We start from the raw sequence: 16,326 nt of genomic DNA, 5'->3' as shown, positions 1-16,326 counted from the left end.
GAATACAGTTGTTCTCAGTAAATTTTAATCCAGTTTCTGAGAAGGGAGGTTTGTCTCAAACTGTTAATAATAGATTGTTAGCTTTCAGAATTTACTTTGCAGACGGGAACTTTTCCAAATGCAACTTGGCTTGTGGGAGAGGGTGTTTATATAGTCTGGAAGAAATTCAAAGGACTTGGCTCTTTTTTCATTCCTAACAGCCAACTTTCACACCCTCTGCATTCAAACCAGATGCTTCTTCTTCTATACTGCATGGGAGCCATCCAGGGGTGTGTTGTTACAGAAGTCACAAAAGAGAAAAGGTGCCTACTTTCAGTTCCATTGCTGGGCTTCACCCTGGAGAAGAGCAAACAGAACCAGTCCCTAACAGGGAAAGTCCTTCTAAGCTGTTGCACCCCTGAACTGGAAGGGATATGTTAATCTGCAATGCTGGGATGGTGTATGTTCAGTGCTGTCACATAGATATAGTGCACACAGATGCTATATGGATCAAAGGTAACATTAAAAAATTTAACTCAGGAGAAATGCTATTGGTGCAACTTGCTTGCTTGACTCATGCACTAGTATCAATATATGGATTTATTCATATTAATTGTAACAACCAAGGCTTGACATCAAATAGGCATGCAAAATCATGAAGCATCCCTGAAACCAGGTGGAAGATATTACAAGAGAGTAGTTTAATTGTATTATAGATAGAAGAATAACAAAAAGAATAACTGAGAATAACGTACAAAGAAAAGAGGACTGGGCCTGATTCTGATCTAATTCCATAATTTTTACACTGGTTAAACTCGCTTGATATCAATATCTCTATTGCTAATTTAGACCATGAAAAATAAGAAAATCAAGATGATGTTCTTCATGATTCTAAGCCAGATTCTTTGTGGGTGCAATTTCTCTGACTTCAGTTGAGTTTTACTCACTTAAGGGTTCTGTCTTGAGAAAATCTAGCTGTAAAATCACAAGAAAACCCCAAAACCAGAAAGGTGCAGAAGAAGATTGTATTTTCAGCAGGATAAAGAGCCTTAAGAGAATATTGTGCTCTGTTTGAGCAATGCATACTATATTTTGATACAACTTCTACTAAGATCTATGGAAATAATGTCATTGATGTGCTCAAAGAGGTGGATCATAAAATAAGTTTGATTTAAGTTTTGTGAAGAAGCCCAGCCTGAAACATTTGTGGTAAAAATATCTTTATACTAAATGCTTTTACACAATCCAAAAGACTGATAACATTTAGAGAGATAGGGCAAGATGATAGTTCCTTCCAACTGATCACTACTAGAGTGGCATTGTTGTGTTTATCTGGATATGATAGCTTATAACACTCGGTGAAAGGATGAAGTCTAAATGTGCCAGATGTCTTGAACTTAAAGTGAAAATCATATATAAAGGTCTGTTGCTGAAAATCGCAATTGTTATAAATTCAGAAACTTTTGCATCATTTTATTTTTCTCATGTATATGATGCAATTGATCTGAGAGGACAGTAGGAAGCTCTTGCTTCAGCCATCCTATTTTACTTCTCACACTTTACACCAGACATTGTACTTTATCTTTGCACCAAGTTTGGTTTGTGCTAAGCATTCTTCAAATATTTTGTCCATTTCCTGGTTCTGCTCTTCACTGAAAAGGCTCTTCCAGTCACTCACACCACCTGCAAAGAAGCAACACTGACATTACCCTAACATAGACATAAAATAAAAGCCCAGAAAAAGAAATCCATGCTAATGAAATCCATGGAGTTGCATCAGTGCTAAGTAACTACAACAGAATGAAAAACTAGTCCCACAGTGTTTAATCACTTGAAGTAACACATGTGTGCACGTACACACACACACACACACTATATATATATATATAAAACATATACACATATATACATTTTCTAATAAATGTGAGAGGCAAGGATTTCTTAGGGCAGTATCTTTTATTGGACCAACTATGTAGTTGGGATAAAATAATAGAATTGGAGAGAAGTAGGGCTTGGAGCGACCTCCAGAGGTCACCAATCCAACCCCAACCCGAGGCAGAATCATCCCGATCCAAACTATCCTATACAATTCATAATTTAAACTCTATGTAAAATTACCATCAACCCTGACACAACACAGACATAAAACCCTTACCTGCCACAGGTAAAGCAGGGGAACCATGACATCCAAGGTTCTGCCTCTACTAAAGTTTGTTAAGATATACTTAAAAGATCCCAGGTAGAGGGCCACACCACAGAGGAAGGCAGAAATCCCTACAGTTTATACCAGTGTGGTTATGTGGTAAAATTCCTTCCTGACCCCAAATATGGTGATTGGTCTGACCCTGAGCAGAGGGGCAAAACCCTCTACCTAGAAACCTCTGGTTTTTGTTCAACAGGAGCATCGGCAGACCCCAGTCAAAATCCTCAGCCTTGGCTGTACCCAACATCCAATGTCTGTGAGGTAGCCTTTAAAAACACATGTAACAGAAAGCAGGGACATAGGAAGCCACCAAAGACCAGAAGCATGGGAAATGTGCATAGTAGAACATAGGCATAGCTATATTCAAATCATCCCTAACTAGTGGCTGCCCAACCTCTTCTTGAACACCTCTAGTGATAGCAAGTCCACAGTTTCCCTAGGCAGTCTATTCCACTGCTTTACTATTCTCACAGTGAAGAATTTTTAATGAATACCCAATCTAAATGTATTTTGCTGTACCTTCAAGCCATTGGTTAACCACTTCCTCTCTGCAGCAAGAGAGAAAAGGTGCTTTCCCTCTTCAAGTATTTGAAGACTTCTATCATGTCCTCGTTAAGCACCTTCTTCACAAGCTGACCTCACAGATTCACAGATTCACAGAAGTTTAGGGCTGGAAGGGACCTCATGAGATCATCAGGTCCAGCCCCCCTTCTCTGGGCAGGAAAGACTGCATCAAATAACCTCAGGAAGATGTGCATTCAGTCTCCTTTTGAAGATCTCCAGGGTAGATGCCTGCACCACCCCCACTGGAAATCTATTCCAGAGTCTGGTCACATGAATCATGACAAAGTTTTTCCTTACATCTAGTTTGAAACCTTCTTCTAGGAGTTTATGACCGTTGCTCCTGGTTTTCCCCCGGGGCACTTTGGTGAATAGTTGTTCACCTAGCCCCTGATGCTCACCCCTTAATATTTGTAAACCACCACCAAAACCTGGCAAAGTCTTCTCTTTTCTAGGCTGAACAGTCTCATATTGGTCAGTCTTTCCTCATACAGCTTGCTCTTCAGGCCTCTAATCATACAAGTGGCTCTTCTCTGGACTCTCTCAAGTTTCTCCACATCTTGAAGTGTGGCACCCAGAACTGGACACAGTACTCCAGCTGTGGCCTTACCAATGCTGAGCAGAATGGGAGAATAACTTCATTAATTTTGCTTAAGATGTAGCACCACAGAGCCTGTAAGTTTGTTGCGGATGTTTCTGCAGATGGAGCACTTTTCACTTCTCAGTGTTGAACAGCATCTGGTTCCAGTTCTTGTTCTGGTCCTAGTCCATCCATCTAACTAATCTGTCTAGGTCTGCCTGGTTTGTCAGCCTACCCTGATGTGTGGCCACAGTTCCCCACAGCTTAGTGTCATCAGTGAACTTTGCCAGTGTGCTTTTCACTCCCACATCCAGATCATTAACAAACACCCTTCCAGTCGGCGAGGGTCTTGCATAACAAGCAGCCTTTTTCATGAGTCATGCTGAAAGAAATAAAATTTATCTCACAACTTCACAATGCATAATTTCACCTGAGCAATGAAAAGTAATGATTTACAAGGGTGGAAACAGATGTCGCTTTTCATTGCTTTTGTGCCAGAGGTCCATATCCCTTGCTGAGCTACAAATTGTGGCTGCAATGAAGGTAGTATCAATTTGTGCCACTGTTGAGTGGCAGATGCCTGTTGATGGTGGGAAGGTGTCAGCCTGCATTCTGTAGCCACTCCAGGCAGGTGCTCCAGAGGCTTGAGAGCCCTGATCCCATGCACACCAGGACTTCCTGCCCAGGATTGGGCCCTCCAAACCCCAAAAGTGCCTGCCCAGATTTCCCTGCTTATCAAGATGCACCCTTGGGATCTCAGGCTTGTCTTGATAAGCAGGGAAAGTTGGGATTTGCTTCTTACCAAGATTACCCCCAGAATCTCCAGGGACATGTCTCAGTAAGTGGAAAAACCCTGAATTTGAGACTTTGTTGGAAGCTGGTGTGGCCCAGTCAGTTGATTGTGTCAGCCCTGACACCGCACTGGAGCCAGTTTGAGACCCCAGTGTGATCCTGGGACTTAAACCAACAGTCAGCCGCCCCCTGGACAACAGTTGGGCCAATCCCAGAACCCCACCATACAATTTTAGTGCAACAAGTATATTCAGCTGTTATTTATCAAAGGAAAAACTAAATGGATTTTCTGCTTATAAATGCTAACATTAAGCATGTACATGTCAGCAGGCAATGATTTTCGATGCCATTTACTGGGAAACGACAATTTACATCTTTTTAGGTATTTACCTTTGCGAAAAAGGACATTGCCAAACACCCCATGAGTTTCCTTCGAGTTATTTTTCATAGCCTGGAAGCTGCTCCTCTCTGCAACCCCCTTAAGCTCTTCCTCAGTCAGAGGCAATTCAAAGAACTTTGCTATTTTTTTCACTCCCAAGAGTGGATTCTGAAAAGAGGAAAATAATGCATGAGCTATTATTCAAACATAATTCATCATTTCCTTTCCATGGCATTTCTACTTTCAGTGCTAGTGCTACACATTCCTGTAGAATATTTAGAGGACTTCATTGGGAGAGCTGATTCACAGATATTGTAGTAGGTGTCTGTACAGATATGAATGGTACCCCATAAAGATAACTTTCTATATGCTTGATTTTACAATAGACTCAAGTAGAGACTATGAAAGCATAAAGTTTGAAACTATGCTGAGACAGATATATGCATACTAATTCAATGAGGAGTTATTTGGGAAATGTGTGTGTGTGCCTCATACCATATCAGAACCCAGGAAAATGTCTCATGGAAATATTCTATTTATCTATTTTCTTCATTATAAACCTGTTACAAAAGGTGTGCCAAAAATAAAAAATTTTAATGCTTTGGCTAGAACGCTGATATCACCTCAAAAGATAATAATGCAGACTGTCACATCCACAAAAATTCAGTAACAAGCACTTCCTGAAGTATGAATTATTCTTTAATCAAGACTACAAGCAAAGTACTTGGGGAAATGGGAAAAAAAACAGAGCAGGGGATGTGGGTCAGAGCTTTAAACCAAGGGATCCAGAAGAGGGAAATAAAACCAAAAATCCCCTGGTAGCACCAGGGTTTGAATTAGGGGAGGTGTTGGGGGGGGGTGAGAGCTGAGCACCCCATAAAAGACAAGAGCCCCCCTGTAAGATTTGAATACCATAACTCAGAGGGGTCTCCAATTTCATTAGGGCCTTGTGATGGGCAGCCCAGATCTTTTTGCAGGCTCCCACAAAAGTCAAAGTGTAATTTGAACCCTGGGCAGCACCTACTGCCCAGATATGGCAGCTAGTTCATTAAGGTGGGTAGCAGAGCTATGACACTTCCAAGGTGCTCATTCTTTTATGGGAGCATTATTTCCACACAGCTTCAGTAACAAACTCTCCCTGATGTATACATTATTCTTTAAATAGAATTAACCTCACCTCTTTCACCTCTTCAAATGTTATTGGCATAACATGTTCATCGTCAGCATGTTTGTTCCATTCAGAAAGGTAGGTAAAATAAGAACCCCAAGGTACTGGAGAAAATCAAAGTATTAGTTTAATTACTTCATTGCTATCAAGAATTTCATTTCTATTATGATCAAGAATGAGTAAAGACTAAATATGTTATCATAAAATCTGGATTCAAGAAAAGATTCCTCAGCAGAGGAAAACCCTACTACAGTACTCTTCCACTCCCTTATGAGGCAATACAAAAGTATCAACAAGATTTTTTCAGAGGTGTTTGCTTCTAAATACTCATAATGGGAGAAAGGGAACAATTCTAATCCAACCTATTACAAACGTTTAGTCTTAGACCCAAAAATTACAGTCAGTTCTATGGATTTCCTTCAAATTAGGTGCCAAAACAAAGTCAGCAAAGTAGATTTCCTTACAACCCCTCATGTCTTCACTTCATAGTTAATCCAAGTACTTTGAAATCTTATCTGAATGCTTAAAATTCTTTCCAAAAACCTCTGTACTTTTGTGTTTTAAAAACACGAATTTGAGTTACAAATTCTACATTCTTCAGATGTAATCTACACATTAAACAGTTGGGGTAGCAAAAATAAAGTATGGTACTGTTTCCAGTCATGAAGTCTTTGAAGAACTCATCCCAGCTGTCATAAGTTGGAAATGGAGCCATCACTTTGGAAAACTTGAAAAAAGATGTGGCTAAATCTTTTGGATTTCGAAGCAGCAGCAGTATCTGGATAATTAAAATACGGAGTGATACACAAATATATTTCTGAAGCCAGGCATGAGACGATTGCAGAAATAAAAAAATATAACTTTCACTTTAATGACACTATTGGTAACCTCTTGGACCTCACATATTAGACACTGAATTGGATCCTATATGTAGAAGATGCTATTTTTTCACTATCCTTCATTAGACTATGAAGATTTTTGCCTTTTTTTCTCTTGACTCATGCTTGTTGGGACCATACAACTTGATAATACACCATCAGTCAGTGTGACTTGTTTGACACCCACATCTTTCATTCCTTTATGGTGAGTGGGATGAGATTAAATGATAAAAGGGAGAAATTCAGCAGTTCACATTGGAAAAAAAATAAATGAAGGTGTTCTCCCAAGAGAAACAATTCACTTTACCATACAAAGGATCACTCTCTCACTGGGGACTGACTGTTAGGGAGCTGGATATGCCAGCTTTACTGCCAGAATTGACTGCAGTTTGGTATCATGTGAAGTGACTATATGGTAGCTAAGGGCCTGGCAATGAAGTATCCACACTAAGTATTTTGTATTTATTATGAAGCCTAGAAAAATAGCCATCTAAAGAGACATGAACATTCTCTTGAATTGAGCATGCCTATAAGACATTACAATGAACACTAACCTTAGCTTTATTCGTGAAGACAGACTTAGGTAAATTCTGAGACATGAGGTGAGTACGTATAACTCTTCTAAAAGGAATTTTCTTCATCCGCTTTAACAAAAATTGAAAGAAGAATGAAAGGAAACACTTTGATTTATGTAATGTTGTTATTTTTTTCATAAGCCAAAATATACTTTTCCAGCTGAACCAGCCAGCCTGGAAAACTCTGCTGTCCTGGTAACCAATTCCATGCCTTATTAGTTTCCTACTTCTTCTGGCACCAATGTGGACTTTGCCATTTGAGAATTTTTAATTGATAGGTCCTCCACCCTCCAACTGGAGACATCATTCTATTAGTAGGAAGAATGGAACTTACAATTTCCTTATTTTTCTTCTTGTATCTTACCAAAGGCTGGGACTTTTGGTTGCTAAGTGGAAACTTAGCTTATTCCCATTTTTGCCCCCTCTCTGTTTATGAACTAAACCGGTGGTTTGGGCTTGGGACTATTGGGAAGGTGGAGGTCCCAGTGGTGCCCTAAAGAAGGCTAGAGACAGGGTCTGAGGTGCGCACACAGTGTCATATACACATAGCCAATTCGTAGACTACTGTGACTGTTTAGTCTGCACACATAGTGTGTGCACTCACATACTGTCCACGCTGCGAGGAAACAGGTCTGCTGCTTAGAGATGACCAGAAGGTAAAGCATGCCAGCCTTGCTGTACTTGTAAAGGGTCATTTTGTTGTGATGGAGTATTTCACATATGCTTTCAATAATACTGAAAAAGAAAATTTGATTAATTTTAATAAGTATTCAGGCCTTGCCTGGTATTTTTCAGTGTCTCCAATTTCAAGGTAGGGAAATTCATCAAATTCTTCCCCATAGATAGTTGGTTCCACTTCAGGCTTCTTTTCAAATGTTGTTATTAATTCAAGTAGGATATGGCCAAACCAATTTGTACCTGAAGGAGAAAAAAACAAGCAGAGATTTTTAAAAAAAACTTGGGGAAATGGTATATCTCTTAGATTTGTTTGGATATACAGCATTTCGATAGGTGCCAAGTAATGGGCAAGAGAAATCAATGAGATTACAGTCGATAAACAGATGAAAAGTTTTTTCTGAGGGTGTTGGTATTTATTACCTTTTAAGGGCTCTTAAAATTGGAGTGTCCACTGTCCACATATTAGGGCAGGAAAACACAACCTAGGTACCTTTTGAGCATCTCAGAGATAATCTTCTTCTAGTGATGATTATCTCTATCTTGTCATGGGCAGCTCATGTTGCAGGCATATTAGACTCCTCCACTAGATCAGGATGAGTTAGAAGCAGTCCTCCAGCATCCCAAGAAGCACTGCTCCTACCCTTCTCCAGGTAAATGCTCTTTTTTCACCCAGAAGGACAGTGAGGAAGCCAGGGGACAACTAAAGATAAGAATTTCCACTATCTCTCCTTTGCTCCCATTCCAGGCTCACTCCCAGCCCTCAGGGCCCTCCCACTGCCACCCTGTCCAGGATTCAGGCCCCCACCCCTACCTCCTCTGTCCCTTGGCGCTCACCCTTGTCCCCCACCTCCCTCTTCCATGTCCCCAGCTCCCCACCTACCTGCGCCACTGGCACTGTTATAGAGAAGCAGGCAGGCAGAGAGCCAACTTGTCAGCCCACCAGACTTCTAAATGCAGGTCAGAGCAGTGAACATTACACAGGGTATTAACTTTTAATGTGCGACTGCTCACAGTACATGCTAACTTTAACAATGACTAACATTCCTTAGAAGCACATGATAATTTTAATGTGTAACTGTGCCCTCATGCAGGAACTTTTTCCCTTTTTCTTACTAGTGGTGGATATTGAGTTACACCCAAAACATGGCTTACTCATAGGGTTTCTGAGATGATACGTTAGAAGATAATAGTGTGGATCACACAGTTTCAGTTTACTCCTTCTCGGTTCCAAGACAATGATCAAGTCTGAATAGATCTAAATACCAAAAGTGGAACAATCATCATAAAAGCCTACTGTTGCTATGTCCTGGCTGGCTGGTTGGGAAAATTCAATCTGAGCAAAAAGGATAATGTCATCTATCAGGAATCCTGGTTTTCCCTGATAAAAAAAATCACAAATTCTGTGATAAAAAACCCAAAATCTGCTATTAAAATGAAATGCCACTATATATATATATATATGTGTGTGTGTGTATATATATATATAGGTATCAATTGAACACAATGTTCTATTGATATATTTACAATTTTAAAGCAATTTGGAAGCCTACCAGTGCCTCAATCACTATAATAAATAAATTCTAAATACCTATAAATTTCAGTATTTGATTTTGGATTTTTTATCATGGAAAATTAGAGCTCTCCCTGCCCTCTTAGCTCAAGAGGATGCAGGTCCAGGTCCCTCACTCCCAAACCACAACTCCTCAGCCCAGCTGGTGCCCCTCACTCTCCACCCACAGCCCCCTGGGTCCTGCTGGTGCCCCTCAACCCACAGCCCTTTGCCCCCCACCCAGCTGTCATGACTATAGAGCCAGTTTGACAGAACACCCTTTAGAGTGTCTGTCACTTTAAGGGCTGGATTAGGGAGCTGCCAGGTGGCTAATGAGAGTGGCCATTTTGGGAAAGCTCTGTTATAAAAGCACAGCATTGTTGAGATCAGTGAGCTGGGGGTAATATTGCTTGGTGGAGTTCCTGCTCTGGGAATATCTTGGAGGTGAGGGTGAGACTATGAGGAAGGAGGCTTCATTGATCCTGGGCATGACCTAAAACTGCACCCTACCAGGATGGGGAGGCCTTCCTGTGGCAGGCACGGCCACGTAAATACCAGGACTGAGAACCTCCTTGGTGTAAGGTGGGTCAGGGCACCTAAATCCCTGCCCCCACCTTCGGGTGAGTTACCTGTAGAACTAAAGGGGGCCAGGCATGCTTTGTGAAGCACCTGAGCCTGTATGGGTGCAAGACCCCAGGTCCTGAGACTGGCAGGGTGGAGTAGTGGGGCCAGTTAAACTGAGAGAAGAGCAGCTGAGTCCCAAGGGGGTGTTTGACCCTGGGCCCCAGTAGGAGGGGCAGTGTGTTTGCCCCAGGAGGTGGGAGTAAGGAACAGCCCAGTGAGGGGCTAGGGCTGAGAGAGCCAGAAGTGGGGTGAATCAGTGGTAACTGCTCAGATGAGGGTCACAGAGAACCCAAAAGCCTGGGCCAGGGCTATCTGAAGTATGAGTGGACAAGCCTGAGGATCTCTCCAGAGTAGGGCAGTGGAAGTGTGGCCTGGAAAGGCAGCATGTGAGAGGCCCTTGTGAGAGTGGGGTGGAGTGTGAGAGACCCTTGTGAGAGGCAGGAAGTAAGAGAGAGGCCCAAGTAGGGTGGTATGTGAGCAGCCTTACGAAGGGCTATGTTCGACCCGGCTGTAAACCAGAGCTGTTTATGTTTACAGCATGACATCAGCGAGGCATGGGACATGTGTAGGGATGGTAGGAGTGTGTACTGATTGCCTGTGGTCATCTGGAGTGCATGAGGCTTCAACTACCTGGGTATCTCATGAGAAGAGCACTTGGCCAAATCCAAACGGTCACAAAGCTTCCTTACATGTGTGGACAAGCTCTACCTGACTCAAGAAGTCTGTGGACTGACAAGAGGTAAAGCGCTGCTGGACCTAGTACTGGCCAAAAGGGATGATCTAGTGAGTAACCTAAGAATTGAAAGAAAGCTTGGAGACAGTGACCATGAGCTGATCACTTTTACTATCCATCACAAAGCTGGCAAGTCAGTCAGCAATGCAGACGTCCTCAATTTTTGAAAGCTGACTTTGATAAGCTCAGGAGGCTTGTTGTCATGGCCCTAAGGGGCCAAGACTCAACAGGGAGGAGAGTCCAAGATGAGTGGTTGCTCCTTAAGGGAGCAATCCTGAAAGCACAAGAGATGTCCATCCCATCTCAGAGGAAAGGTATCAAAAGGACACAGCAACTCCCTTGGCCCAGCAGAGAACTCATGGACCTCCTACATCTAAAAGAGAGGCTTATAAAGGATGGAAGACAGGAATCATCACTAAAGAGGAATATTCTGCATTGGTTTGTACCTGTAGGGAGTGAACCAGGAAAGCCAAGGCTGCAACTGAACTCCAAATGTGACAACTGACATCTGACACCCAGAAAAAAGCCAAGGAACACCTTGAGAGGCTGGACACCTTCAAGTCAACTGGTCCTAATAGATTCTACCCCAGAATACATAACGAGCTGGCAGGCATCATAGCCAAGCCACTGGCAAGGATATTCAAGAACTTGTGATGCACAGGTGAAGTACCCAAAGATTGGAAGAAGGCCAATGTGGTGCCTATATTCAAGAAAAGGAGGAAAATAGATCCTGGGATCTACAGGCCGATCAGCTTGACCTCAGTCCCTGGGAAGATTTTGAAAAAAACTTATCAAGGAGATCATTCTTGACAAACTGGCTGATGGCAACATCCTGAGAGACAGCCAGCAGGGGTTTGTTGCAGGTGGGTCTTGCCTAGCCAACCTCATTTCCTTCTATGACCAGGTGATATATCACCTAGACAAGGGAGAAGAGATTGATGTCATTTTCTAAAGTTTTAAAAAGCCTTTGATCTGGTGTCCCATGATCTCCTCATGAAAAAATTGGCCAATTGCAGCTTCGGCTACATCACAGTACAATGGCTGGGGAATTGGCTCTGAAGTCAGACCCAGAGAGTGGTAGTCAATGGAAGTGAATCATCATGGCACTCCGTAACCAGTGGTGTCCCCCAAGGCTCTGTCTTTGGACCTGTACTCTTTAACATCTTTATTAACAATGTGGACACTGGTGTCAGAAGGGGACTGGCCAAATTCACCAATGACACCAAACTTTGGTGAAGAGCATCCATACCTGAGGATAGGTTGGTGACTCAGGCTGACCTTGATAGGCTTAGAAAGTGGGCAGATAAAAACTTGTTGACATCCAATATGGATAAATGGAACATACTCCACCTTGGGGGAACCCCCCCCCCCCATATAATGCTTATAAGCTCGGCAGTGCTACACTCATTAGCACCACGGCCAAAAGGGACTTGGGAGTCATGACTGACCACAAGATGAACATGAGCCACCCGTGCAATGTCACAGCTGGTAAAGCAAACAAAACAATGGCTTGCATCCATAGATGCTTCTCAAGCAAATCTCAGGATGTCATCCTCCAGCTGTACTTGGCCTTTGTGAGGCCACAACTGGAGTGCTGCACCCAATTCTGGGCTCCACAATTCAAGAAGGATGTGGAGAAGCTTGAGACAGTCCAGAGGAGAGCCACACACCTGATCAGAGGGCAAGAGAAGAGGCCTTATAAAGACAGGCTGAAAGCCATGGGACTCTTCAGCCTGGAAAAGTGCAGGCTCAGGGGTGACTTGGTGGCAGCCTATAAGTACATGAGGGGCATGCACCAGGGTCTGGGGGAATGCCTGTTCACCAGAGCACCACAAGGGATGACAAGGTCCAATGGTCACAAACTGCTCCAAGACTGTTTTACACTGGACATAAGGAAAAACGTCTTTACTGTCCAAGGCCCCAAATCCTGGAATAGACTTCCTCCAGAGGTGTTGCAAGCACCTACTGTGGACTCTTTTAAGAAATGTTTGGATGCTTATCTTGCTGGGATCATTTGACCCTAGCTGTCTTTCTGTCTCTGGGGCAGGGGTCTGGATTCAATGATCTTCTGAGGTCCCTTCCAGCTCTAATGTCTATAAAATCTATGAAGAGCAGCCTCCCACCTATTTGACATCATAATGATTTACCAATAAGGTGTGAGAGATGAGCAAGGCAGGCAGTTTGCCCAGAGACAAGGGTGGAGCCATCATAGTATCAGACCTGGAAAGTGCCTTTGTCACCTTTGTCACAGCCAGGGACACAGTTCCCTACCCCCTGCAGTAGCACCCAAGCCCCAGCTGCTGCCCATGGGAGGTGGGGGCTGCTGCAGTATAGCATGCTGCCTGGCTCCCTATCCCCCACAGGCAGCATGGCCAGAACAGAGCCTCTGGAGTGGGTAGTGTGGGACGCCCACTGTGGGCTCAGGTGGGGGGGCTGGGGTTGGCTCTGTACCACTGTACACGCTCCCAGGGGGGCACATGTGCAGGGTGGGGGTGGGGGCAGGTACAGGCTGTCCACTGTGGACTCAGGCTCCCTGCCCTGCTTCCCTCCCCTGGGGCCTCCACAACCCAGCAGGCAGAACCCAGAACGGCAGAGCAGGGCCTGGAGGGGAAACTTGTTGCTGCTGCTGCTGCAAGCCCTGCGCTACCTTGGCAATGTGCCTCCTGCCTGGCCTGGAGCAGTGAGGGGCACAGCCCTGCACTGCCACCCTTGCTGCTACTGGGCAGGCAGGGGACACATTACCAAGGCAGTATGGGGCTGTCAGTGGTAAGAAGCTTCCCCACCCAGCCCCACTCTCTCCTGCCATGCCAGGTCCTACCCACCAGGCTGCGGAGGCCCTGGAAGGAAGACAGGTGAGCAGGGAGCCTCGAGCCCACAGCCTGCAGCCCTTATCCACCCCCACCCTAGACACAGATCTGAGGGGGCATATATCTGTCCTTCCCCCACCTGGGAGTACACGCAGTGGCAGGGAGCCAGCCCTAACCTCATTCCCTGGATCAGCCACATGCAGCCCTGGCCCTCTCCTTGCTGGGGCCCTGCAGTCATGCACTGGGGCCCTGGGCCACAAGCCCCATGCACTGCCCGGTTGGGCAGCAGCCTCAGCCCCAGCCCTGTCCTTCCCAACTCCCTCCCTATGGGGGCCTCAATTATAAAAATATACATGGTTAATTACTCACTGATTTTTTTGCATGATTTTCCAAACTTAACATTTCAATATTTCAAGAAGTTTCAGAAGACTGATTTTTTTCATAAAAAAGTAAATGAAACATCTACAAAATGAAGTATTAACCAAATGGCTAATTATATGCCAAAGCAAAGACTGTAATATCACCTGTATGCTAAGAAAGCACATTATGTTTGTAGTGAGAACTATGCTTTGATTTTCCTGACTTTTGCATAGAATCTTTTAACCCTAAGACTACGACTAACAATAATAGTTATTTGGAAAAGAACGTGAGAAGTCATTTTATACCTCCCATAACCTTCATAATATTTTCCTGATCAACATTATTTAATATAGACTAGAATAGCTCTTTTGTTTAAAATATACTACCACCATCACTATCACTATCATCACCACCAGCATCATCAACACCATCATCATCATCTACTTTATATTTTTACAGTAAACAAACTATATTCACCTGATTTAGGAAACCCGGCGAGAATCATGTCATCACTTCTGGCTTCAAAGGACTCCATAGCTTTGAATACTTCATAAGAGCAAAGAGTAGTGGGATAAGGAATCCCCTTGTAAGTGAACATCAGGTCTTCACGATCCATAGTGTCAGCAACAACCATTGATTTTTCCAAAATATCAATAAATTTTCGATGGGGCCTTGGCATTTTTATCTTTCCTTCATACACACACACTCTCTCTCTCTCTCTCTCTCTTTCTCTCTCTTTCTCTCTGTTGACGTGAAGCTGTATGCAGACAGAGCAGGGCACAGACTACCTTTAAATACAGATTTTTTGCTCCACATGAACAGCACTTCACTCCTCCCTCTATCTCTGTCAACAGCAGTCCAGACAAGAAGCTTGAACCAGTTCCAACTGGATTAATTTCTACTCATAATATTGACTCCTCTGGGAGTTGGATTGGAGCCCAAAATGGGAAGCAAGGAAATCAATCTACTGCTTTGGTGCTTTAAAGAAGCTGTTAATGTTTAACTTATGCATTCTGGTTACTTTTATGAAGAGAGAGCTTCAAATTTACTATCTCCTAAAAAAACATTTTGTATCTACTTGTGCTTACAAGCCTTGTTGCACATACATGCAAGTTTAGAGATAACGGAGAGTAGTTAACTTTGCCAAACAGTACTTACTATGACAGGTTAGCAACAGCTGGAGGAATGTTTTCTCTGCCGTGTGTCTGTAGGGCTATGCATCTGGAGACTCTAAAGGCCCCCAAACTAGAAAAGCAAAGAAATGAAAAAAGAAGGATTTAAAAAAGAATTCTTGGGAGGAAAACTGAGAAGGACACTAAGAAAGACTTGGGCAGGACAGAGTAATGGATGAGCATACATTTGTTACCCCTAGAAGTAGAAGCCTGGCTTAAATGAGAGCCAAAAAATATTACCAAAACTAGAAATAACCCATAGTTGAGGAGACAAGGTGTGTGGTGTAGGAACAGATCTTTTATCTTTAACTGTGTATCTCTCTTACTACTAAATTAAGAGAAAGGACCTTTATAATCATGTGCAAGATCTTTCTGCTTGCTTGTATCTATGACATGCTATGACATGAATCTGTAGCCCAGATTGCACACTTGGCTGGAGTTCTGGGACAGGGTATGTTTAAGCTATGAGGGAATATAAGAGATCACAGGGAAACAGGCCATTGGATTCTTGATCCCTCTCAAGATAAAGTGCAAGACAAAGGATCCAGATCCCAAAAGTGTGCAATAGGAACAGCAAGTCAAGGCTTGACAGACACTGACAACAGTGCACTTATGGCTAACCTGTTTTAAACAAGAGGCTATTATTTACTATATACTCTCAGCACCCTTACTCCCTCCCCGCTCCTCATTCCATACCTCGCCTTTGTTTTTCCTCCCACCCCTTTCATCTTGTCTTAAACAAGCTCTTTGGAACAGGGGCAGGTTTCAATGTATGTCTATTGAGACCCTAGCACAATGGTTCTCAAATGTTTTAGTCTCAAGGTAGGTCGAGCTGAAACACCCCTTGGGAAAATGCCAGCTCTTTTTTTTAACTCATTTTTGACTACAGAAAAATCATAGAGCAATTCCGCTGTTGCAAAGAGCTCAAAGATCACAACAGGTCAGAATGCTTTTAACAATATAGATTCCTATTTGAAATCTCTGGATGGCTCTTGTGAATCATGCTTGCAAATTTAATAATGTTAAAATTATGTGGCAACTCAGGGCACCCTTGAAAGGATCTCAAGGCACCTGAGAGTGGTGTGGGACCCTGGTTGAGATTCACTGCCCTAGAACAGAGGAGCAATGCAGGAACTACCATAAACATCATCATTAAGAAATCTTTAGAATGGGATCTGTTCAGGGAGGAGAAACCTCCAGAAAGTAAAATCATGGAGAATGTGGGTAAAAACCTGGAACAATTTACATGAGTAAGTAGGTGTACGTAAGGAGCCATGTACCTGCCTGG

General features: G+C 43.2%; 1 protein-coding gene across 2 annotated transcripts; it reads right to left on the bottom strand.

The window, feature by feature from the left end:
- Nucleotides 1-658: 658 nt before the first annotated feature.
- LOC149873352 (sulfotransferase 6B1-like) lies at nucleotides 659-14,717 on the bottom strand. 2 transcript variants are annotated; one of them, XM_090043219.1, is made up of 7 exons: nucleotides 14,344-14,717; nucleotides 7,897-8,033; nucleotides 7,095-7,184; nucleotides 6,314-6,440; nucleotides 5,672-5,766; nucleotides 4,506-4,662; nucleotides 659-1,662 (listed from the first exon to the last, which is right to left on the bottom strand). In XM_090043219.1, the coding sequence occupies exons 1-7, from the start codon at nucleotides 14,543-14,545 to the stop codon at nucleotides 1,532-1,534; spliced, it is 939 nt and encodes a 312-aa protein (XP_089899345.1). In that variant the 5' UTR covers nucleotides 14,546-14,717; the 3' UTR covers nucleotides 659-1,531. The 2 variants fall into 2 exon arrangements, with proteins under 2 accessions (XP_089899345.1, XP_089899354.1); XM_090043228.1 differs by lacking the exon at nucleotides 659-1,662 and adding an exon at nucleotides 1,669-3,705.
- Between the last annotated feature and the right edge of the window lie 1,609 nt (nucleotides 14,718-16,326).

The sequence above is a fragment of the Crocodylus siamensis genome, chromosome 1, assembly GCF_052110815.1.
Source record: "Crocodylus siamensis isolate JL-2025a chromosome 1, ASM5211081v1, whole genome shotgun sequence".
NCBI lineage: Eukaryota > Metazoa > Chordata > Crocodylia > Crocodylidae > Crocodylus > Crocodylus siamensis.
This window is presented reverse-complemented; position numbering and strand designations above follow the sequence as displayed.